Source organism: Grampus griseus (genome assembly GCF_964374135.1).
Source record: "Grampus griseus genome assembly, chromosome: 10".
NCBI classification, from domain to species: domain Eukaryota; kingdom Metazoa; phylum Chordata; class Mammalia; order Artiodactyla; family Delphinidae; genus Grampus; species Grampus griseus.
In genome coordinates, this window is record NC_139004.1 from 57,065,140 (window position 1) to 57,090,934 (window position 25,795).

Sequence of the window (25,795 nt, forward strand, 5' to 3'; positions counted from 1 at the left end):
AAAAGTGTCAAACATATTCAAGTATCGATTTTGTATCTATTACATACAGCAATGCCAAAATGTGCAAAGAAGAGCTAATTCTATGGTGATTAGGTCAAGTTAGCACAGTCAATAAGCGTGATCAACACATGAAGATGAAATAAGGTACCTCCCCAGCATTCGGGATTCCTTCCATACAAAAGTGAGATGAGCAAAGCTGGGAAATCTAATTACAGGGTTTGGTTGAGAATAAAGTATTAACTTAGAGTGGTACCATCTGAAGATCACATGTGAACAAAATGGGGCTGAAAGGACAGTCCAGGTGCCTGGCATGAATGTGGTTGGCTGGGTCGGGATGGTGGGGGAAACACAGGACACACATGGGGGCGGGGAGGGCCCCTCACACTGTCCTGTCCTGTGGAGCCTCTGATGCCCCCTCTCTGCTTTGGATTTCAGGTCTGGGACTGCTGTAGCCCTTTTTATTTATTATTTTTGGCAACGATACGTGGTGTGCGGAATCTTGGATATTGGATATCATAGTCAGCTGGAGATTTTCTGATGCCACTCGGGCTTCCCATACATGCTGACACCAAGAAGGGGATTCTCTGAGCACCAGACATAAATCCCGTCATGGAAAAGAAACACTCCTCTGTACAAAGAAAATTACATTCTGGACTATACATCAGTATCATGTGAATTTGATTAATGTGAGGCCATCTCTGTGAGCCTGACCAGGTTGGATAATAAATTGAGTTTCTGTGGGCAGCCCCTGGATCAGGAGACACCCCCCCTAGGAGAACCTGCCTGAAGGCCTCTGGCTTCTCTAGAAATCTCTCTCTCACTGGTGAGTAAAGGATCATTCCTTGAAGGAAAACAGAAGCTACATTAGTTTCTTCCACTTAATGAACCTGACAGCCTAGATAAAAATGGTAGAGAGGAAAACACCCCAAAACATTAGGGCAGATGTGTTTTCTGTTGTCTAATCTGGGGGGGTGGGTAACTTTTTCTGTCAAGAACCAGACATAGGTTTTGGGAGCCATAAGGTCTCCGGCACAGCTATGCAACTGGGCTGCTGTAATGCAAAGGCAGCCACTGTGATATTTATATGAAAGAACCGGACTGCTCCAATGAAACTTCATTAACCAAACAGGCTGACCCCTGGGCTATAATTTTCTTCTAATCTTTCATGAAGAAGGTTCTGTATGGCTCCTCACAAATGGGACATAAGGCTATGAAATAAAGTATTTTAAATTGTGGTTTTATACATGATCTGGTAACGTTCTAAGTTCCATGCTCAAACTAACTCTTGATAAAAGGTACAAAGCTTTTCTTTAATATGCCTGGACATGGGGGTGGAGCATATGGAAACTAGGTGAGCAGACTGTGGACTACCTGCATCAAAATCACCCAGAAGGGGAAGTGAAATCCCTACAAGAGGATGCTTAATAAAATGAGCACCTCCTATGCTCACTAAAACTTGAAAAGAACCGTTTAGGGGAATTCCCTGGCAGTCCAATTGTTAGGACTCTGAGCTTTCACTGCCGAGCGCTCGAGTTCAGTCCTTGGTCAGGGAACTAAGATCCCCCTGCACCCTGCCACCCAGCAAAGAAACATTTAGGAATAGGTTGTTAGCACAGCCACCATCACCAACCTCAAATATCCATTGTCTCACTTAGGTTTGGACAGTGCACGTCAGGGCTGCTTCTGGACAGGGATGAGGAGCAGCGGGAGTAGGAAGCGCCTGTTAAGATCTTCTGACAACAGCAGCAGAAGCAGACACCCCTAACCTGGGATGCTGAATTCACAAAGGGCTTCCATCCCCAATACAGACCCCCTTTGACAAACCTCAACTTCCTGCGTAGTCTCATAGACCACCCTCATCTCCATCCCTCACTCAGGGGTGGGATCATAAATCTACCGTGTCTACTTAACAGCCACCATCTATCGAGTGGCTCCCCTCTCCGAAGCACTGTAACGAGCACTTTACACACGTTATCTTTGGTCTTTAAAACACCTTGTATAAGAGGTGTCATCTCCCTCACTTTATTGCTAAGGAAACTGAGGCACTAAGAGGTTTAAAGATGTGTCCAAAGTCACACAACTTTCAAGTGTCAGAGACACGATATAACCTGGGTGCGGTTGCCCTTGACAAGACGCTGTGCCGTTATCAGATACAACTAGAAGACTGAGTTGAGGCCAAAACACACACCACACACACACACACACACACACACACACACACACACACAAACATCCACATCCACACCCACACACCCCCCTCACACACACACACAGAGACCTAACAGAACACCCCCCTGTACAGTTTCTCCTAGGAACGTGCCCTTCACCAGAAGCCAAGAAGCAAAACCAAGAAAATTCTCCCTTTTTCTGCTGGCAGAACCTTGAGCCTTGTCTTGTTGACATATTTGCTCCCGCCTCACCCCTTTCAAATACAAGTAGACAGATTGGTTCAAGTATTTCACGTGTTTGAAATTCATTTCAATAGCTCTATAGCAATACAAAAGTTAACAGAGTGGGCAAGATGGTGATGACCTTATTTTCCCTCTCTGGTAAAACAACCCCCTCATCAGACCTGATTGAGAAGCAACCCCTGGAGCGGCTCCTGGATCAGCAAGAAACATCACACACACTGTGAAACCTATGCTGACCTCATTCACTCAACTATCCCCAGGCAGGCCAAGATTTAGCTCACAGACTGCTCGTGGCTCTTTCTCACCTGTTGTCCTTTTGTCTTTTAATATCATCCAGCTGACCTTGCAGGAGCCAGTTTTTCTCTCTTAACTGCTCGGCTTCCAGGCGTAGGTTTTCCATTTCACACAACTGCTCCTAATAACATCAAATCAGGTCTTTTCAGAAAACACCTTATAGTAGGCATTATTTTGCTCCCCAGGCCGTGAGGAGACAAGTATTCCTCTTTTAAGCTCCCTCCACACACTGAACACTGCTCTGGGTATCACTGGAGAAAAAGTAGACTATGAGAAGCTCTCAGGGGCTCCGAATGTGATTAATTTTCATACCCCCATTGTCTTAAACATAGTCTCTTATCAATATCACATAATTTGGACTTCCCTGGCAGTCCAGCGGTTAAGACTCTGCACTTCCACTACAGGGGGCACGGGTTCGATCCCTGGTTGGGGAACTAGGATCCCATATGCCAGGCGGCACGGCCAAAAAAACCCCCAAACAAACCTCAATTCATTAAAATTCCTTTATGAGAAAAGATGAACAAAAGCATCTACTACTTTGGTAAATGTTCTATTTGATTCTATTTATTAGATTCTAATTTTTAAAAATTGATGTGCCACAGCCTCAAAATACTTAATTGGATTCTGACTTGAAAATCATGAGCATAACCACCCAGAGGAAATAAATACTCGTCTGCAAGGAGTGAACTTTTTGATTTACTTCTGCTTATCTATTGTTTGATTTCTTTTAACCTGATCCAATTTCTTCTAAGTACCAAGATCATGCCACATTCCTGAGATAGCAGCATACTGAGAGCCGCCCTGAATAAAGAAGCCAGGAATGATCCCCTCTATGAGAAACAAAGCTTAAGAGTGATACTGTCTTCCTACACAGAAGGCTAATTTTGTTCCTAAACAAAAACTCACTGCAGAGCCATGAGGTCACAGACTATCTGCTATGGGGCATCGCATCCTCCCTACACTCCCTTCTGCGCCCACACTACACCTACCCAGGCGCTTCTCCACGCACTTCCCACCCCAACACCGCCCTAAATATACTCTCCCACACACAAAAACCATACCCCCCAAGTACGGGGCGAAAAACACTAGAAGGAAGTTGAAAGAAATGGCAAACAAGAGAAACAGACAAAAGCAAATCTCTCTAACATATAAAGAATGCTTGTACCTCATTAAGAAAAAGTCCAACAACAGAAAAATGGGTGAAGGATATAGTTCATAGACACAAAAAACCAAAAGATGCTCAATCTGACTCCTAATAAGAAAAATACAAATTTAAAAATACAATGAGATAACGTGCTTCAGCTATTAAACTGGCAAAAATCTAAAAGTTGGACAGCACTGTCATGAGAGTAGTTAGTGCAGCCTGTATGATATGACACCATAGCATGAAAAACAAATGGGGCAGGGAGACAATGCTTACGCGCCTGGTTATAGGTGCTGCTGAAAAGTTCTCAGAAGATAACTAAGAAACTAGCTACACCTGAAGCCTACAGGGACAGCAAACTAGGCAGCTTGGAGTCAGGGGTGAGAGGAAGACTTTTCTCCATCTACCCTGGAGTTCTGTCCCTTTTGAATTTTGGATCCTCAGTCACCATGAAAGATACTGCTTATTTTGAAACATTAAATTCATTGAAAAAAATTACCCAGTTACCTTTATTCTGAGGATTTCAGCATTTTTGACTTCTCTGTCTTCATTTAGCTTTGTTATAAGGTGTTGCAAAGAAATCTTGGAGGCTCTCCCATCTTCTATCTCTTGTTCTTGCGTTTCCAGGAGTTTCGCCAAATGTGTTTGAAAGTGTGGTGGTGTTTTAGGGCTCTAAAATAAAATCAAATTTCACCCAGATACCTGATTGAGTGGTTATAAAGATTTCATTGTAAATATACTTGCCAAGCACGTAGAAAATACACAGGCTACATATATAGCTCGCTATTCTAATTCTTGTCCAAGTAAAACAAATAAAACACTGGTACCTTTTTATCAAAAAAAGCAGAAAAGCTGTTAGTGAAAATCTTTTTCTGTAAAGACAAAGCTGGTCTTAGCAATTTCCAACTTCCATCGCTCACAAAATTGCTTATTCTTCCTGAAATGCACTCTTTCTTATGAGAAGTACCTGGGGATGCTTGGCAGCAGAATCCATCACATGCTCTAGCTGCCTCATTTTGAAGTTATATTCATTCTTCTTCTGTTCTACTTCCTCTTTCTTTTGGTTTAGCTGGGAAAATTGAACAGATTATAAGATTACAAGTTAGAAAATAATACACGTACATGGTCCGATTAGACCAGACAATCCTCCCAAGGCATGCAGAAATGGACTTCTTCCATTATTTTTTCAGGGCTTGATTGATAATTTGACATTTCTCTCACAAATTTATTTACACTTTAAAAGAAACTTCTTTTTTAAGTTTCACAAGTAATCAAAGGGTCATTTGAGGAAAGTTACAAAATATATTATAAAACTACACTAGCCAAAAAAGAGGACAAAAGTCAGCTATGGGACTTCCCTCGTGGCGCAGTGGTTAAGAATCCTCCTGCCAATGCAGGGGACACGGGTTCGAGCCCTGGTCCAGGAAGATCCCACGTGCCACGGAGCAACTAAGCCTGTGCACCACAACTACTGAGGTTGTGCTCTAGAGCCTGCAAGCCACAACTATTGAGCCCGCATGCCCTAGAGCCCACGTGCCGCAACTACTCTGCCCATGTGCTTCAACTACTGAAGCCCAAGCGCTTAGAGCCTGTGCTCCGCAACGAAGAGTAGCCCCCACTCGCCGCAACTAGAGAAGCCCATGAGCAGCAACAAAGACCCAACGCAGCCAAAGACAAAAATTAAAATTTAAAAAAAAACAAAGTCAGGCATAACCTTTGCCACAGTGGTTAGAACTTGCTGGCACGTGTCAAGGGCAGAGGGTGGGCAGGAGGACAGCCACCAAGTCTGAACACACAGAAGCAACCAGGTTGTTAAGAGTCGGACAGCGCTGCTGCCCCACTACCTACTCGCCCTGCTAGCCCACCTTTCTGAATGCAGAGAATTAGCCGAGGCAGGGAACTCATGAGCTCAATCGCCACACAGTCCTGCTCCCCCAACCCCCAAAGCCCATCCTGAGCGACGATCACCCTGCATCTCACCTCATGCTGGAGCTCCTGGATGAGGGCGTCCTTCCTGGTCAGCTCCTCCTGGGCCGACTGCAGAAGCCCCGAGTGCTTTTTCGAGGCCTCGGTGAGCATGTTCAGCTGCTCAGTGGCGTGAGCCAGGTCCTCACAGAGCATGTCCCTCTGTTAGGGGACAATCCCCACAGGGGAAGACTCTCTTTAATTGTGGTGCTCCAATATCGATTTAAAAATCATTACCATGTATGATTTTTAAAACGTTAAGAAAGTTTTAAGTGAGAATTTTTTTTTTTTTTTGCTTGTATGCTAATCCATTCCAAGACAAACCAAGCAGTTAATACTTAAGTCATGAGGTCCAGAGACAAATACTACAGTAAATTCATATAAGTATCCCAGTTGAGGTCTAACTGCCCTCTGCTCCCCTCTCCCCTCAACCCCAGGTAATCTCTTACAGCTGATCTCTCCTTCCTTGGGAGGACTCCAGGCATGGGTCTCTAGTTTACCTGTTGTCTCACCAATAGATTCTAGTCCATTATACACGGGAAGGTAAACAGTTGTAAAGATGAGTACCCCTCAGCTAATTGGGGAGGGGCTGGCCAGTTCACCAGGCTGTGATACAGTGTCATAGGCCATCAAATTTTCAGGGGAGTAGCTTGATGGAAAGTGGCAGAGAGAATTAGAAGTCCTATAGGTTGCATACATAATTCCTATGTACACAGTGTATGTAATCTCTACCAAATTAGAGCAGAATCTATTCCCCCTAACTTTCCAAACGTGCATGTATATGTGCACAGATATATATAATAGTGTACATTACATATACATTAAACATACAGTATTATATATGTCATAGATACAATATGTGTATTGCACACATGTACCTGATAGATCACAAACATCTCCACATACACTTACTCTTTTATTATATCATTTTCATCGAGTGGGCTCTATTCCATCTTATGGATGCACCACCATTTAACCCTTCACTAAATATTTCAGTTGATTTGAATTTTTCACTATTATATGCATCTAATTCTCATATCTAGATTATTGTTGGGTTGTCCAAAAAGCCAACCGCCTCAAGTCAGTCACACCCAATTGTTCCCCTTTATGAGGATGCTCCACAAACATTCACAGGTGCCAGGCTTCCCTCCCTAGCAAAGTCTTATACTAGTACTATCTTCTCCGGGAAGCTCTTTGGAATTCTCCAGGCATAACTGCTCCTCTCCCTCCCTTTTCTGTGCTCCCAAGTCATTTGTCACATCATAATACATCTACCTCTTAAGCTAGATTGCATGCCTCAAGGTAAGTAACTGTGTTTCAATCATTCTTCCATTCCCAAATGACAAACAGGTACAGGTTGTATGGCAGGTGGGTTCAATAAATATTTGTTGAATTTGTTTCATGGATAGCAAGAAAACTATTTCTAAAGCAGGTTCAGAGCAGTATACACAGTGGGTTACCATCTGTGTGAAAAAAGGAAAACTCAAGGTATATAGGATTAGCCAAAAATATCTCTGGAAGGATATACAAGAGGGAATGTATATTGCTTTATATATTTTGAATTTTGAACCACACGACAGTACTGCTTAATTTTTTAAAAGATACATTTACATCAACAACAAGATAATTAAAACTTATTTTAGCTAAAACACAAGAAGCAATTTTGTGGTTAACCAGCCCTTTCTTTGCTCCCTGCTGCTACCACTGCATCCAAGTAAATGCAGTTTCCACTCTGCTTCCTTTTCAGAAGAGGGTGAGTTACAGGAACTTAGCATGGTGTTAGCACAAATGAATGAAAATGAATCAACTAAACAAAATATAACAATCTTAGTATTATCTATCAGTTGCCTAACTACCTTAGGGAAAGTGGCTCAAATTATGACTTACTCCTTTTTAAAAGTCTTCTATTTATTCATTAATAACACACAGAAACATACTGACAAGTATTAAACCAAAAAGGGTGATGATGTGTTAACATCTACCTCTATGTCCTCGGAGAGTATTCTCAGTCTAAGGGATTCTTTCAGATCCAGAATGTCCACTTCCTGTCTCTTAATCAATGCTCTGCTCTCTTCTTTGTCAACCAAAGCAGAATTATATTTGCCCTACAGAAAAGAAAATGATGATACAAGATCTGTCTGCTTTATTATCAGTTTATTTTTAGATTATAATAACTGAAGAATGAATCTGAGTTCCAAGGTGATGACCAAATCAACACAAATAAATTCAATAACCACTTGTTGAATGAAGGAGTGGAAGAGTTAATGGATGAACGGCAAGAAGAAGTGGAAAAGTCCCACAGGTATCAGTGAAAAAACATCTGGTTTTGTCATCTTTATCAGAAATCAGTGGAGCGCAGCAAGCTCCCTTTGGAGCACAGGAGTGACGAACATTAACAAAAAACTACCTTGACCCAAGGGACGGAGGAAGCATTCACCATTTATATGCAGGAAGAGTAAGTAGTTACTTTAGGAAATGATAAAGTCCAATAATGGGGAAACAAACTCACTTTCTAAATCACTGATGTCTCTGAACTTAACTAAGATGTGCTATTTTTTTTCTTGAAGCAATTAAGGAACACCACATACCCTTAACCATCAGAGGCAACAGCCAGTCTGTTTCTGATCTGATTTGGATCAGCAATTCCCAAATGTGCACAGAGAGCACTGTTCCCAGGTCAGTGAGATCTGAGAAATGCTGCAGCCAACTCTGTCTTCCCGAGATGCACACAGCACACACGTCAGCATATTAAAGGCCCTGCGGGTTCTGCAGATACCCAAGCCTGCTGAGCTTTCACTACTACATATTTTCAAACGTGGGTGACCACAGAACCCTTTTTTCTGTGGGGCACTGGTTAACCACTTGAGTCTGTGAACTGTGCCTCCTGCTCAAATTTCATATCTTGTTGGCGACAGAACTTACATTGATGTCCTTCAGTTCTTGCCTCAGGGTGTCTATGGTTTCTGTTTTCTCAGAGACTGAGGTTCTTAGCTCCTGGATCTGGCTCATGAGGTCAGCTACAACTTCCTGACAAGGACAGAAACAATATCTTCATACCCAATGACAGCAAGGAGATCTTTTTTTAATGATAAATCATTTATCTTTCCAAATGACAATAGAAGTCAATTTTATTTTAGCAAAATACCATGTGTCACATTACATTATTAATATTACCAATTTATATTTTATTGGTTTTCTAATATTTTAGTTAATCATTTGCTTTGGTTTCATGAATGAATAAGAGCTAGACATATAAGGAATGTACACCTAATTTTATGTTCAGACATACATATTAATGTTTATTATTCTAGTTAAAGCCAACACCAGGGATTTGAGAATTTGTATCGTGGCACTCACAATCAATGAGAAAAGGTCGCACTGACGGCATCCTAGTTAAAGGGGGCAGGGATGTGTTTTAGAAACACTGCCATCAAGAGTGATAGAACAGTTTGGGTTGAAGTTATGAGGAAAATTAACTTAAAGACTTCATTCTCTAGCAACCTTGGAAGATGAGCAAGGCCTAAGTGCGTACAGAAATGCTAGCTAACCCTGGGAGCAGGAGACTGGAATGTGAAGGCAGCGTTTATAAGGAAAATGCAGGGGGCTATAGCCTCAACCTCTACCTACCTTGTCAGCATCTCTAGACTTCTCCAGAGAACTGATTACTTTTTCGGTAGCACACAAACTCTCTTCTAGTTTCTGTACTTTTGCCATCTATGGGGAAAAAAATCAATGTTTTTAGAAAAAGAATTAAATCACAAAGTTAACCACACACATGTATTTTAAAAAGCATAAAAGGAGTTGAAATCTGCTTTTCATATTAAACAGTGTATACTAAGGAGTAATATTTGAAAATAAAAAGTTGGGTTAAACGAGAATGATTTTGTGGTCTCTATCAGGAAACCACCAACAAATTATGATTATAGCCATCTGGGAGTTAGAAAAACAAGAGTTGAAAATAATACAACCAACCAAAAATTCCATCTTTTTATTATAAATTTTCAACATCTGAAAGCTGAAACAGTTTTTATAACAAATCTCTTTGGACATCAGGAATAAAAGTTATAAACCTCAAATTTCAGAGTGAGAGTATAGCACATTTTTACCTGCTGCTCACACTTGGCCATCTCCTTCTGTTTCTCCTGACGTACAGCTTCAAGAACTTCTAAGATTTCTCTGGAAAAGAAGAACTATCTTTTACTCATGACTCATTCAATGGAAACAGGAACTGAGTCCATTCGTACAGAAGAGATTCGATGCAATGCAACTGAACTTTATTAGACACATACTTGGTGTTAGGAATTGTATTCCAGTAGGATCAGAAATTTGAACCAGTTTCTTCAACAGTTATTTAACAAAAACCCAGTTTTGTGCCAGGACAGTTTATTTTTCTCCAGAGTACTTAGGACTCTCTAACATTTATACTATTTACTTATTACCCATCTCTCTGTGCTACAATGTGAACCTCAAAAGGACAGGGCTATTTTGTTCACTGTCTTACCTCTAAATGTCCTGGCATTTACCAGAACAGTGCCTGGCTTGCTGGATATCACTAAGCGTTTGAATGAGCGACTAAATGTTAACTGTCTTTCCCAATTAGATGGAGTCACCAGTATATAGCAGGGACTAGAAGAGAATCTGTCTCATGGTAAGAACTCTACAAGTATCTGCTGAATACACTAATACAAATTCTTCTTATTAGAGTAATAATCCTCCTGTTGGCTGGAATGAAGAGACTGAGAGAGATCACCAAGGAAAAGAATTTGGAGAGAGGAAAGAAAGACAATGGTGTTCATATAAGGGACCAGAAGAAAAAAAGAGCAGAGAAATCAAATAGTAGAGATAGAAATAAATCAGTCCCCACCTTTCAATAATAAATACTGTGATTTGTTTACAGAAGGTCCTGAGTTCTGATCACCACCAACTGCTATTCATTTAAAAAGTACTGTAGCTAATTATTAAATGTTTTGAAAAATTAAGTTTCTCTTCATAGCCATTTATACAAAAAAATCTGATATTCCTTTTGGAATGCTTTAAAAAAAAAACTTAACAAGCTATTACCAATTAAAAAAAAAAAGAAAACCCGCAAGATAAAGAATGTGGTAGTAAATGATATTCTAGTCAACTACGGAAAAGGTAAATAGCACTCACTTAGAACTGTTTTCTTTATCTTCTTCAAATTGTAATAATAATTTGTTATTGCGTTCTTTCTCTGCCTCAAAAAGCTCCATCAAATTCTAAAAGACAATGTTATATTAGATTTTAAGGTGCAGTCAACAAACACATGGAGTACCTTCTACGTGGCAGGCACAATGGGCCAGTACAGAAGTTAGGAAGAGGTCAAACAGTCACACATCCAGAACAAGTTCATCAATAACCAATATCCTTCTTAACTTACACTCAGATCAGATTTCAGAGTCTCATTTTCTTTTTTGCAGTTTTGGAGGTTTTTTGAAAGTTGGTCAATTTCAAACTTCATTACTTCTTGTAAGTTGTCATAGGAATCCTGTAGGCAGGTTTTGCTCTCAAGAAGCTTTTCATTTTCTAATCTTTAACAGGAAAACATTTTTACAAATGTAAATATAGACATTAAATGTAGTTCTGCTAGTCAGATTTATCTGCAGTTCACTTTATCCCATCTACAGGCCATTTCCAACTTATCCATCTACAGGCCATTTCCAGGCTTGACTGATGTAAAGCTCCTCACGGACTTCTGTGAAATGGTCATTATGATGTGATGCACGAATATTAGTGTGATGGGGATGGAAAAGACAGGTTGGGCATGTTAGCCTGCAGCCATTTACTTCTTCATTCTTTCTCCCATGATTTCAACCAGACATGCTTAATTGATTGGCAATTTTGGGTGATGAGACTCATTTAGGGGGTTCCAGACCTAACCCTCATGTAAACTAAAGACTGCCCATTGATTTAATTTTGCTGATAGCTGAACTCTATAGACTCAACACCTATTCTCCCGACTCTAGGAAGGTTTTTCAAGATGGCAAATATGGCTTTGATCTGAGCAAGAGAATAAACTCCTTTAGGATAGAACTATCTTTTAAGTCACATGATTATTACTTATTGCTTTTTAGGTTTTCACCCTCTTATTCTACTTAGCAACATACTGTGACATGCCCAAACAGAGTTCATCCAAAAACTAGTAAACATGACCTCTGGACCACCCAAAACAGATGTCCCAGCTTGTACACAGAGGCCTATGAGACCTGGATCTATCTGGCTTCACTAACCATGCAGAGCAGAAGTGGCAAATTACGAAGTAAGATAAATCAGTTGCTAAAGATAGATATACAGACAATACATGGTAGGGAGGGAGAACATATGATTTACGATACAAACTGTATATATAAAGCAGGTAAAATAATTCAAGAAATACACGGCGGTTGGGTGGTTTCACTTAGAGGCCTTAACCTTTGAGAGCCATGACAGTTTAAGCAACCCAGTAAGTGATATACTCAATGTACGTCACGTTGAGTGCAAAAAAAATCACACAAAATTAGTTTACGACAGAGCCAAGATAAGATTTAGTGATTCGGATGTTAAAAACTAATACCAGGTGTAAGAAAAAACAACAGTGCACCTGTGATGACAAATAGCCATTGACCAGCAGTCTTGGTGCTGGGGAAACGGTGCCGGGGAGTGCAGGCTGTGCTGACTTAGCACAGGCCCCTCTCTAAAGGATGGCTGCCATACAAGAATGTGGGCCCAGTGCCACCAACTTGTCGGATTTTTAACAGGATGCTGAAATATGGATCTTTATTAGGAAGTTCTCAATTTAAAAAATTTTATGCTAAATTGTTTTCAAAAACCATACTGGGCAGGCCCAACAAAAACATGTCTATGGAGACATGCAGACCTCAAGTTTTCTTCCTCTATTTTTAATTCCTTGTTGCATATTCAAAAAACACTCAAGGCTTACAGGTTTTAGTCTTTGCAATGTCTACAAAAACTAAATTCAAGGTTGTCTATTAGCAGCTTTTCTAGAGTAAGCAGTCACACTCATATCACACTCACAGTATCACAATCAAAATGTCCATTATTAAATTATTGCCATAGACTTGGGAAATAGCATCAAAACCACAAGATGGTTTTACGTTACGTTTTACAAAAGGTTGAAATTAGTGAGGAAAAAAACCAAACAATTTACATCTTAGATTACTTTGTTTCAAGATTGCCAGCACTTGACTAACTCGCCAGCCTCTGGAGTTACTGTGGACAAGGGTGGCAACTACATATTTGGTCTACCTTGTACTGTCCCTTCTAGTAAGAGCACACCTTTCCCGCTGGAGAGGAAACAGACACATCACCTCTGTTGGGCCAACACTTGGCAAGTGACTGATCCAAAAGTAAGCAGATGACTCAAGCAAGAACAATACCAGTTTTCTCTGGGATTGATATACGGCAATGGGGAGAGAGAATTTCTTCGCAGGGATTGTTATGCCAGGAGACAGAAGATGGAGCTGTCTGAGGCAATCTGTTCTCCATCACATAGAGCAAGGTCCTCAACAGTAGAAGAGAATAAGGGCAATACACAGAGGGAAGAAGAGCAGAGAGAAAGGGAGGGAGGGAGTGAAAGAGGAAGTGAGGGAGAGAAGCTGGGGGGGGGTGGGGGGATGGGGATGCACACTGACAATATTGTTTGAGATTCAATCTAGTTTGTCCATGAAACCAAAACCACCTCTGGGGCTTCCCAATGTCGTGAGTCAATAAACTACCTTTTTTTTTTTTTTTAAACGGGGGCACAATGCGGCTTGCAGGATTTTAGTTCCCTGACCAGGGATCAAACCCAGGCCCTCGGCAGTGAAAGCACAGAGTCCTAACCACTGGACAGCCAGGGAATTTCCAATAAATTACCTCTTAGTTTTTTAAACTAGTTTGAGTTGGGTTTATAGCACTTGTACTTCAAGTAGTCCTGGGTTACAGGCCAATCAGGCAACTTGAAACAATAACGGAACAACTCTACCTGACATTATCTAGTTGAAGCTGTACATGCATGTGTCTTTCAGAAAGGCTGTTGAGTTCTTTCTCCTGACTCTCTCTGAATGAAATATATTCCAGTTTCACCGAAGACAGCTCCTTGTCTGCAGAATGAAGAACTACTCGCAGGTCATGTACCTCACTTTTCAAAACTAAAACAAACAAACAAACACATAATAACTCTTAACAGACTTTTCTTTACATGTATGTTTTACAAAGGAGGCAAATAAATTTGATACGTACCCTTCACACAATCAGCAAAAACAAGTTGAAGAGACCATTTTAAGTGTAAAAATTTTGAACAACTAAATGGGAGGTATCTAGGAGCACTGAGATTGCTATTTTCTTCCTCTCCCTTGCTCAAGGTTTTTGGTATATTTCTACCAAAAAAAAAAAAGTTAACACCTGTCCCTCACATTTAGGTCATTTGATTTTTCTACATTTCTCCTGCAGAATGTACATCAAAACTCTTCAAATAAGAAAAAAAGACAAGAGATTTAACGTATTTTAAGTGACCTAATCTTACTTATTGAAAACCCTTGGAGATGCACCAGAACTTTCCAAAATAGGTTAAACACTCTGGTCTTCTAAGGAAACTCCAACTGGAATTAAAATTAGGTTACTTTTTAGATCAAAGAAAAGGAAACGGCTGTCTTTTTTGCCTTAGCTTTATCATAAGCTATTGCAAATACTCTGATGAAAGAAGAAACTGAAAGAACTGGGAATTAAATGATATTCCCACATCTATGAATATATACAAATATATTTTATGCTTTTTTGTCACTAGTAAAACGTTCATCTTATGAATTCAAGACACTTCGTTTTCAAAGCAGTATTAAAACTTTAAGCAAACATTTGTATCATTTGTTTGAGAGCAGTCCTGGAAAAAATGACCCTTTATAATACATTGCTATTACTCATCTGGTCTAATTTAAAACAAACAAACAGAAACAACCAACCAAAAACACAGGGACAACACTTTATCCATATGAGTAAAAAGATACTGAGTTACAGTATTCAGATTAGGAAGCTTCCAGTGTTCAGACTCACAGTCATTCTTGGTCTGAGTGTCTTGAAGCTGCTTTTCAAGGACATTCAACTGAGAGAGATACCCTTGCTGCTGTTTGGTCCAATCAGTTCTTTCCGACGAGAAAAGCTTTGGGAAAGAGATAAATTTACTGGAAAAAAAATACTAGCATGTTAAGACACACTCCAAATCATCACCTTGTTTCTGTTTTTACAATCTAGTCTTAAATTCAGACTAGGGATGTGTGTCTCATTATAGTAGGTGAAGTAACAAAATAGAGAATACAACTCAAATAAACCTTGACCAAGGCTTCATAAAGTCATTTCCTTCCTGGGATGCTCTTACTTTGAGGATCTGTTTCATGTCTTTCCTGAGGCAATGCTCACGGTCTCACCTCCTGCATTTGAGTAGAATGATGTTCCAGTCTGTCAATGTGCCGCTGAAGCTTTAGGTTTTTATGCTCTTCTTCATCCAACTTGACTTGAAGGGCACACATTTGTTCCTGCAACACAAGAACTTCAGTGGCCAAAAATTCTTTTAATGGACATCTTAAACATTCCATAATTTCTTCTGCATTAAAAATACAAAACTCAAAACCTCATATGGACAAAGGTATCAAAGGCCAGTTTGGAGCCAGAAAACCACTTCAAAAGACTACACTAATGATTTCTCATGTTTCAGAATTATACTTGTGGCCCATCAAAGTGGATAATTTCAAACACAAAGGAAAGAAGTAATAAAAATTAAAATCATAGATTAAATCGTAGAGCCATCTTGAGACTTCTAAGAAACTTTCTCAGGCCTATATGAAGTGACTTTCACCAGAAAGGTCTCCATACCCGTGGAAGGGCAAAATTTTGGAATTTGGGGTGACGTGGCTCCCTGTAAGTTTTACTAGACAGTAGATAAACTTCTTAAAAGAAAAAATAAATCACTGAATTCTGAGATAAACAAACTTCACATGTTATTTCAAATATACCAAAAGCTGTCTAAAATTTGATCACAAGATTCTTTCAACTATTTAATCTTCTTTAGCAGATACAACACTGTGCCGTGTAAACCAGTTCTGGAACTAGAAGCTAGTAGCAAACTGGTCTTTTTACACACGAGAGAACCAAAGCTCAAGGAAAGTGGAAAGTGACTTGCTAAATACTGCAAAGCAGATTAAAAGAACAAGAGCAGGCTGATTTCTAACCCAGGGATTTTTACACACTCATCCTTAAAAATATACGATTTTAATACTAAACAGGTACCTGCACCATTCTGTGCTCTTCAGAAATGGCTTCAAAAGCTTGTTCACTAATCTCAGGTGGCAATGGCTCATTTAAGATATCCTTATCCAATCTGCTAGAATTCTGAGTGTGTGCAGAGCCAAAGCTCTCCAGTTCAGGGCTTAATTTTGGTACTGATCGAGACCAAAGTTGATAAGCCTTGGTTGGTGTCGTTATGATCTGCAGCAAAAATTATTAGGAAAACAACATTAGCACACATGAAAATAGCATATTTATAATTGTGTGAACAGAGAGGATAAAATTAAAATTCTGTTCATCAAGAGAAAAGAAAAGGTATCCTTGGGACTTCCCTGGTGGTCCAGTGGCTAAGACTCCACGCTCCCAATGCATGGGGCCCAGGTTCAATCCCTGGTCAGAGAACTAGATCCCACATGCCACAACTAAGAGTTCACACGCCGCAACTAAAGATCCCACATGCTGCAGCTAAGACCTGGAGGAGCTAAATAAGCAAATATTTAAGAAAAAAAAGAAAAGAAAATGTATCCTTGAGAGGCTGCATAGAAATGCCCTTGTGGAAACAAACCTATCAGTTCAAAGCAGTCTCAAGCAAAAATTGCTGTAAGATTTTTAAAAATGGAACTTGATAAGTCGACTCTAAACTGTATACAAAAAAAAAAAAAGTGCGAGACAAAAAGACAACAAATTAGGAAGTGTATGGTCACTAAAACAATGCATTATTAGCATATGTATAATCAAACAGAACACTGGAAGAAAATAAAAAGTCCAGAATTAGAATAATTTATATGTGGAAAGTTCAAATTAATGAGAAAAACATGGTCTATTTTATTTTATTATTTTTAAAAATATCTTTATTGGAGTATAATTGCTTTACAATGGTGTGTTAGTTTCTGCTTTATAACAAAGTGAATCAGCTGTACATATACATATGTCCCCATATCTCCTCCTCTTGCGTCTCCCTCCCTCCCACCCTCCCTATCCCACCCCTCTAGGTGGTTACAAAGCACCAAGCTGATCTCCCTGTGCTATGCAGCTGCTTCCCACTAGCTATCTATTTTACATTTGGTAGCATATGTAAGTACACGCCACTCTCTCATTTCGTCCCAGCTTACCCTTCCCCCTCCCCATGTCCTCAAGTCCATTCTCTATGTCTGCGTCTTTATTCCTGTCCTGCCCCTCCCTAGGTTCTTCAGAACCATTTTTTTTGATTCCATATATAAAACATGGTGTATTTTTTTAAAAAGGTAAACCTGTATGTCATGCCATTTAAAAATAAAATAGCAGACACATTAAAAATCTCAATGTAAAAAGAAAATTATAAAAGTAGTAAAAGAGGCATCCGTGCCCGAGGCTCTGCGGGTCTGTGGCCGCAGAACGGGGCGGCCGAGTCCGAGGGGCGGGGCGGCTGCCGCCACGGCTGGGAGTCAGGACGTGTTCGATGCCATCGTGATGGCGGATGAGAGGTTTCACAGGGAGGGGTATCAGGAAGGCTATGAATAAGGAAGTAGTTTGGGTATGACTGAAGGAAGACAGTATAACACGTTACATGGAGCTAAAATCAGATCTGAGATCAGGTGCTACCAAGGTTTTGGTTTTGCTTGGAGATGTCTCCTGCACGGTTCCACCATTGAGAAAGACAGCAAAAAGATGAAGGTCTTAGAATCATTGATTGGAATGATTCAGAAACTCCCTTATGATGACCCTACTCATGATAAACTTCACGAAGACAGACAAAATTAGAGGGAAATTTAAGTAGCCTTGTTCATTACTAAACGTTCAGCCCAACTTTAAAATTAGTGCGGAAAGTTCTGGACTTTCATTTTGAGGGTGACAGAGGAACAAAGACAAAACATCAAGGAACAGATGTTTGTATGTTAAGTGTTTAAAAATGTGATTAAAGGCAAAACAATGATGAGGGATTCAGTGTTGCGGGGAGAGTTCCAGCTTGGCCGGTGCCTTCCCCTGAGGTCTGCCTGCATCGCCTCAGTGCCCCCCACGGGGCCCCTCCACACAAGCCCGTCCTTTGTTGGGCCCTGTCTGCTCTGCAGTCTGAACGCGGCCCTGGCAGAGCCCTCGCGGGGCTGCTCTTCTCTGGTCCAGGGTCCAGGCCGCTGGCTCACAGGTTCTCGCCACCTGGCAGGCCTGGCTGGATCTAGATTCGGGTTGGCTCTGGATAGGATAAACCTCCCCTTTACCCCCCAGGCTTTGGTCAGCGCTCAGAAGGACAGTTTTAAAAAAAGTGAGAGCCACAGGGTTGACACGAAGCAGGTTAATGGGAAGGAGTGATGGGTACTGTGACATTTATTTACCCTTGAGATGTGCCAGTGCTGTGACCTGCTTCTCCTGTTTTATTTAGTCCCTTCAGGAGCCCATGAGGTGGGCATTATTCCCATTTTATAGATGAGGAAACCAAGACCCAACAGACTGCCTGGTCCAAGGGCAGCGGGCGGTAGAGCTGGGACTCCAACCCCGGCACCCGGCTCTCTCCCCCGTCTCCTGGTGCCCGCTCTGGACTGTGCGGTCGCACCCACAGGCTCAGGGTCCTTGCCCGCAGGTACCCGCTGTGCCCTGGGGAGCCCTGGGGCATCCCCTGTGGCCACAGACGTGGGTGTCTGGCTGAGAGGAGGAGAGGCCAGCCCTGTCCTCAGGGCGCCGGGACATGCTCTTCCTGTGTCCCCTGGTGGGTGGGGCTCTGCGGCATCAAAAATGGTCACCGTTCCATGTGCAGAAACTTTGGAGCCTTACTGCAGCCTTCCTTTTATTGTGAGTTCTTCTGTCTTCTGCCCAGACTTAAAAGGCATCGTCTGTATGTGGTGAGGTCCAGGCAGGCCAGTCCCCCCTGAGATGCGTGGCTCCCGGGCATTTCTCTGCACATGAGGGGCCCGTGTCCAGGCCCCTCAGGCACCCCGGCCTGAGGCCTCTCCCCACCCGCTTCTGGCCCAGGGAGCAGATCTGGAAGCCATGAGTGAGATTAGCACAGGGGTAGCCGTGAATCCCCTCCAGATTTTAAAATCATTCCAGAGCATCTGGGTAAACTGTGCTCCCCTGGAAGCTGCTGGTGGGGGGGGTGGTCCCTGCGGGGCCTGGGACGCTGGCCCTCACCGTGTGCCAAGGAGGGAGAAACAGCTTCTAGATGTTGGAAGACAAGACTCCGGCTTTATCCTGCCCGGCTGTCTTACATGTGTCTTGCTGTTTGTTCCTGGCCTGCAGCCCCACCTCAGTTCTGCAGAGGCCGGGGCTGGGCGCACGGCCTCAGATGTGCTGTAGTCACAGACACCAGCAGCGCTTATCTCTGGCTAATGGAATGGAGGGGCTTTTGTTGTCGTTTTCCTGGGTGGATTTTTGTGTTTCCTAAACTATCTGTTTGCATAATATATTATTTTTATAATTAGAGAAAAAAATAAACAGCGTATTTTAAAGCAAAAAAATAAGATAAAATAAAATAAAAGTAGTAAAAGAAAGTAGAATATACTGATGCTCTTGAGATTGTCTAGGCCTTTAAAAATGTATTTAAAAAGTCACAAAGGGGGAATTCCCTGGCAGGCCAGTGGTCAGGACTTGGCACTTTCACGGCTGGGGCTCGGGTTCGATCTCTGGTCAGGGAACTAAGATCCAGCAAGCCACTTGGCACGGCCAAAAAAAGAAAGTCGCAAAGATAAAAGATCAATAAACCTGGCTATATCAAAATTTTCAAACTTCTGTATAACAAAAGTATCACATACAAAGATGAAAGACAAGGAACATGATGGCAGAATATACTGGCAGTATACATAACAAACAAAAGATTAACACGTAAAACGCCTACAAATCACAAGATAAATAACTAGGAGGAAAGTAGGCACTTTTTCATAGGTCAAACATCTTTTCCTATGTTCCAACCAATGGCTATGAACATAGGAAAAGATGTGGTCTGACCTCACTAGAAATGAGGGGAAGTAGAATTAAAAGCATTTTCACCCATCAGACTGTCGAACAATGCCAGTTCTGGGGCCGGTGCTGTGGAAGGAGTGCTCCCAGGCTTCCTGGGAAGGAATGTGGTGCAGCCACTTGGAGGGCACTTCAGCAGGATGCTGAAACATCCTAAAACTACCACTTCTCCTTCATAAAACCCGCCCCGGAGAATGCTTGCACTGGAAACCACCTAAATAAGCCACGGAATTATTCCAAAGCACAGAAGCCTGGGTTTAAAATGAGGTAGAGTTCTAAGTACTAGTTCATGTGGAAAGACCCAAGGCATATTCCTGAGTTAACAAAAGCCCATTGCAGAATAACATATGTAGGATGATTCCATTTATTTTTAAAAACAAAGTACGACAAAAGAAAAAAAAAACTCTATGAAATAACTCCACATATCTTCTCAGACTATGTATATTTACTGTACAAAATTGCTAAGAAAAAGGATTCCCAAATTGATGATAAATTACCCCTGGGGATGGGGATGGGGGATGAAGGACCAGATTAGACCCAGATTGGCAGTGGTACTCAAAAGGAACTTTAACCAAAACTTGTATACATATGTATACTTCCTTTAAACATGGATAATGTATCCATAAAGTTCTCACATAATTAAAAATGAACAACAACAACAAGACCTGAATTGCTATGCTAGTCTTGGCAAACCTTTTAATCCCCTTCATCCTGTTTGCTCAGCTATAAAAAGAAGTAGACTAGAATGCCACAGTGCTTCAAGCTCTATAATTCTATTGCTAAGGGGCTACAAACTCAAATTATGAAACATTTGGTGATATTCTGCAAGTATTTTAAAATAATTTCCTGCACAGATTTTAAAGGCTGCCTTTTTAAAAGAGCAACCTTAAAAATTCTACCTTTATAAGAAAAAATAGTATTTTTCTTGTATTTACTTGAAAATAGTATTTTCAAGTTAAATAATAGTATTTAACTTGATATATATCAAGTTAAATCATGATATATCCATACAGTATATTCTTGTGCAGCTGCCAAAACAAACAAAACAAAAAGGAGAGAGGGACTTCCCTGGTGGCGCAGTGGTTAAGAATCTGGCTGCCAATGCAGGGGACACGAGTTCAAGCCCTGGTCCGGGAAGATTCCACATGCCGTGGAGCAACTAAGTCTGTGTGTCAGAACTATTGAGCCTGCGTGCTGCAACTACTGAAGGCCACGCACCTAGAGCCCATGCTCCACAACAAGAGAAGCCACCACAATGAGAAGCCCGCGCACTGCAACGAAGAGTAGCCCCCGCTCACCGCAACTAGAGAAAGCCTGTGCGCAGCAACAAAGACCCAACGCAGCCAAAAAATAAATAAATGAGAATAAAGTTTGTTTTTCTCCCTTTAGACATGGGACAAACTCTAAAATATCATTATGTTTAAACAAAAAATTGAGGTGTAGAATGATGTGTATGTGTATGCTACTGTTTGTGAAAAATAAAAAAAATATATGAAAAAGAAAGAAAAAACAAAAAAACTTCGTGACATTGTCTGCCTCCAAGGAGGGTCTTGGTTGGCTGAAAGGACAGCAGACAGAATGAGACTTGTCACTTTGTACCTTTAAAAATTCCAGTCATGGGACTTCCCTGGTGGTGCAGCGGTTAAGACTCTACGCTCCCAATGCAGGGGGCCTGGGTTCGATCCCTGGCCAGGGAATTAGATCCCACATCCATGCTGCAACTAAAACTTTGCATGCCACAATTAAGGAGCCCAGGTACTGCATCTAAGGAGCCGGCAAGCCGCAACTAAGGAGCTTGCCTGCTGCAACTAAGACCCAGTGCAACCAAATAAATAATATGAAAGAAAAATTTTCCGGGCTTCCCTGGTGGCACAGTGGTTGAGAGTCTGCCTGCCGATGCAAGGGACACGGGTTCATGCTCCGGTCCGGGAAGATCCCACATGCCGTGGAACAGCTAGGCCCGTGAGCCATGGCTTCTGAGCCTGTGCGTCCAGAGCCTGTGCTCCGCAACGGGAGAGGCCACAATAGTGAGAGGCCCGCGTACCGCAAAGAAAAAAAAAAAAAAATTCCCGTCATGTGATTACCTATTCAAACAAATAAAATTACTTTGAAAAGCAGTATCCTATTAAGTGATACAAAAAGCATCACTGATAAAGATAACCATTAGAGATAAACACCTATTATTTTTAAGATGTATAAGGAAAGGGTTTTTTCAAGCCTTCAGAGAATTTGGTCCAAAAGTTAAAATAACCAGGATGAGCAGCATCAGCTTCTTAACCTTTGCCTTCCTTATGTATTCCCCTTCCCTCTCCTCATTCTCAGATGCTCACAGTTTTCTTCTTTCATGAGGGCTATGGTTATTTAGGGGAACCATCCCTTCTATTATCCCCCATGTTACCCTTGATCCTTTAGTGGTCTTTATCTTTAGGATTTCTATTCTTCCACTGCAAGCTTTGAGCACACAACACATTATAGCAACAATTGCCATATACTGAGAGCCATCAGGTGCCAGGAACTTTATTACCTCATTTAATGCTCGAAAAACCCTGTTATTAAGTTGGCCTCGTCTCCAATTCAGAGGCAATAAATGAGGCTCAGAAGTTAGGAAACCCTGCCTAAGGTTACTGACAGATTAGAATTTGAACCCAGGTCTGATTCCAAATGCTGTAATCTTCCCTACACGACCCTGCCACTGGGGGTATACATCAGAACCCTAGGACTAGTATTATCCTGGGGTTAACTGTTGGCAAGGGATTCTATCTGTATCTGGAGATAATCTGTGCAGACTCTCCATTATTAACAAAATGAGACACCACTGACTTAAGGTTGAAGTATTGCTTCAGATTACCTACCTTAAGTGTTTCAGCATGAATTTTATTCAGCTGAGAAACTTCTTGCCGCTTGCAGGCTTTTGTTGCTTCCAAAAGGTTTTCAAGATTAAGGTTCGCTTTTTGCAAAGACTGAAGCTCTGATTCTAATTCCAGCTGCCTTTTCCTAATACATATTATAATATTGAGTGTTTCAGGTAATAAGTAATGTCATACATTTGTAGAGTACTTTACAGTTTATATTCTCACAAAACTTTATAGTTATCTCTTTAAATCAGAGATATTTTCAGATTATTACTGGGATTTTCCAATTGGGTAAAATACAGCTCAGAGATTGATGACTGTTTAAGGTATTCAACTAACAAATGGTAGCACTCCAATTCAAAAGCCCAAACAATCCACAATGATTCCATATGTAATATGTTATTTTTAAAACAAACATTTCTATATATTTTAGAATAGGATTAATCTTAGTTATAATATGAATGTGGTTTATCTTTGTTTTCTTTTACAAAGAATATCAAGTGACAATATTAACAGGAAAAATTTAATAAAAAATAAATAACTGCATAGAACTTGAATGTCAAAAAAAAGGATATTAACAAACCTGTAATTTCTAAAAATCCTGATCTAATTCATAACAGTGGTGATTTAAATTTGCTGGCCAGATAAAGAATTTACAAGTAACTTTAACAGATACTCATCTCAATAGGTATATCCCTTAAAACATCTGTATCATCTAGTTCATTGAATATATTATTAAAGACTAGAAGTTTATGTCAACTGTACCTCAATTTTTAAAAATGAGTAAAGAAAAAGAGCTAGATGCAAGCCCTTTTCCTTCATGTCAAAACAAGTTAGCTGCTATATTAGAATATTTAAGGTAAATGCTCAATTAAATCATCAATGCTAAACACCAAAACAAACCAACACTAAAAGATCAGAAATAGTAAGCATGAATGTGTATTTATACTTTACCTAGTTAGTTCTTTGAATTCTTCATATTCTTGCTTTGAATTATTCAGCTCTGTCTGAACTTGCAGGAGTTGTGCTTTTAACTTCTCAGTGTTTGCTAACGAACATGGCTCTTTCGGAGCTTTAGGAGAGAATCTTTGCTGACCTGATAATAAGGAAACAACCTGGTCTTTGAAAGAGAAAAATAACAGAATACATATTCTAAGTTCTTTGCCAGGTATCAATTTTGAAGCACAAGGAGGAAAAAAGAGAAATCACTGGAAAGTGGACCCTAAAATACAAGAGCCTGTAACTCAAGAGGAGACGTAAGACACAACCCAGTGCATCAAAGAGTATCAGAAGTTGTTTCTGAGAAGCTGTGAAGCCACAGGATGATGGGGCATATTTAAGCCAACACCTTTTCCATTAAGTGAAAAGAGCAAACAATGACTGAAGTATAACACCCACACTGCTGGACAGAGAAACATCACCAATTGAATCTTGCAGGAATTAGTGCCAACGGTCAATGAATTTTTAGCAAAAGAAACAAATAGCAATGGCAGCCAACTGAAAGAACTTGGTATCATCTACCAGGTAGAATATATTAATTTTCAGGGATTGCTTAAAAGGCTGATTTTGTTGAAAAGAGTGCCACTGAGTTTCAGTATGGGAAATAACATGTAAAAATGTTTAGAGAGGGACTTCCCTGGTGGTCCAGTGGTAAAGAATCAGCTTTCCAATGCAGGGGACGTGGGCTCGATCCCTGTCCAGGCAACTAAGATCTCACATGCCGTGGAGCAACTAAGCCCATGCACCACAACTCTTGAGCTCGTGCACCTCAATGAGAGCCCGCCTGCCGCAAACTACAGAGAAGCCCACGTGCTCTGGAGCCCACGTGCCACAACTACAGGACCCATGAGCCCTGGAGTCTGTGCACCACAACTAGAGAGAGAAAACCTGCATGCCACAACTAGAGAGAAGACCATGTGCCACAGCTAGACAGAAACCCGAGCAGACTGCACACTGTAATGAAAAGATTCTGCATGCTTCAACAGAGATGCCTCAACAAAGAACCCATGTGCCGCAAGTAAGACCCGACGCAGCCAAAAAAAAATAAGGAAAATAAATTAATAAAATAAATGTTTAAAAAAAAAAAAGAAAGATTGAAGTAAATACCCAAACTGCTTATTAAAAAAGAAATTGTTTAGAGAATGATGTATGTTTAGAAGATGGTGAGGTCCAGAAATTACCATTAGTATCTTTCAAAGATAGTAAGTTAAGGTACTACTGAGGGCAAAATGGCCAACAAAATACAGAGCATTGTAGGAAAAAATAGTTAATATAGAAAACCTGATTTTAACTTTGCATCTAAAATTGTGGTCTCTCTACAACCCATATTCTGTGAATTTTATTCTTTTGTTAATTCATAACAGAATGGAAGAAGGCTTGGAAAAGGAAATTTAAAAAGTATTTTTTTCCTTTATCATTGCAGTATAAAAAGATTAGAACGATCTCAATTTCAACCTAAAGAGAAACAAAGGCTGAAACAGAGTGTGATAAAAGACCATGAAGATATTCACTCTAAGAATGGAGCAAACATAGACTTTGTTACCAAATCCCAGAGCATTAACACCAATAGCTGCCACGCGTGTAAATCACATCAGTAACTAAACCACTTTTCAGAGAGTAACAGTAAACTTACAGAACTAATGTAGAGCAGAACGTACACTGGCAAGCATGACCCGCAACCATGACATCAGGACCAATCACTGTGCTGGCTGGACCGTGAGTCTGATCACTCTGACATCTCTCACACTGTACAGATGTTCGTCAGGTGAATAAATATCTCAACTCTACACTCATTCATGTTGTCATTAGTTAAGTACTTTTCATTTCAAATACTTAAAATAGGAAAATTCCATTTAATAAAAGTGTAAAGTAATATCTGTATCAATCTTTTATCTGTAAGACAGAGATATTCTGAGTATTCCTTTGCTAAT

The 25,795-nt window shown here is 40.7% G+C and overlaps 1 protein-coding gene and 1 pseudogene across 2 annotated transcripts in view; one reads left to right on the forward strand and one right to left on the reverse strand.

The window, feature by feature from the left end:
* KIF15 (kinesin family member 15) overlaps positions 1 to 25,795 on the reverse strand; it is a gene marked incomplete at its 5' end in the record, with an annotated part of 73,838 nt that overhangs the window by 6,359 nt on the left and 41,684 nt on the right. The window contains 16 exons of the mRNA XM_082663838.1: positions 2,717 to 2,826; positions 4,357 to 4,521; positions 4,817 to 4,918; positions 5,830 to 5,976; positions 7,797 to 7,919; positions 8,737 to 8,841; positions 9,442 to 9,528; positions 9,921 to 9,990; positions 10,966 to 11,051; positions 11,213 to 11,363; positions 13,796 to 13,961; positions 14,860 to 14,965; positions 15,231 to 15,338; positions 16,090 to 16,287; positions 22,866 to 23,007; positions 23,820 to 23,961. Coding sequence (XP_082519964.1) covers positions 2,717 to 2,826; positions 4,357 to 4,521; positions 4,817 to 4,918; positions 5,830 to 5,976; positions 7,797 to 7,919; positions 8,737 to 8,841; positions 9,442 to 9,528; positions 9,921 to 9,990; positions 10,966 to 11,051; positions 11,213 to 11,363; positions 13,796 to 13,961; positions 14,860 to 14,965; positions 15,231 to 15,338; positions 16,090 to 16,287; positions 22,866 to 23,007; positions 23,820 to 23,961 — 2,008 coding nt within the window. The remainder of the gene's footprint in view (positions 1 to 2,716; positions 2,827 to 4,356; positions 4,522 to 4,816; positions 4,919 to 5,829; positions 5,977 to 7,796; positions 7,920 to 8,736; positions 8,842 to 9,441; positions 9,529 to 9,920; positions 9,991 to 10,965; positions 11,052 to 11,212; positions 11,364 to 13,795; positions 13,962 to 14,859; positions 14,966 to 15,230; positions 15,339 to 16,089; positions 16,288 to 22,865; positions 23,008 to 23,819; positions 23,962 to 25,795) is intronic.
* LOC309829076 (protein LTO1 homolog) lies at positions 16,632 to 17,911 on the forward strand (annotated as a pseudogene). The gene is made up of 2 exons: positions 16,632 to 16,686; positions 17,414 to 17,911. The product of its transcript is annotated as a protein LTO1 homolog (transcript).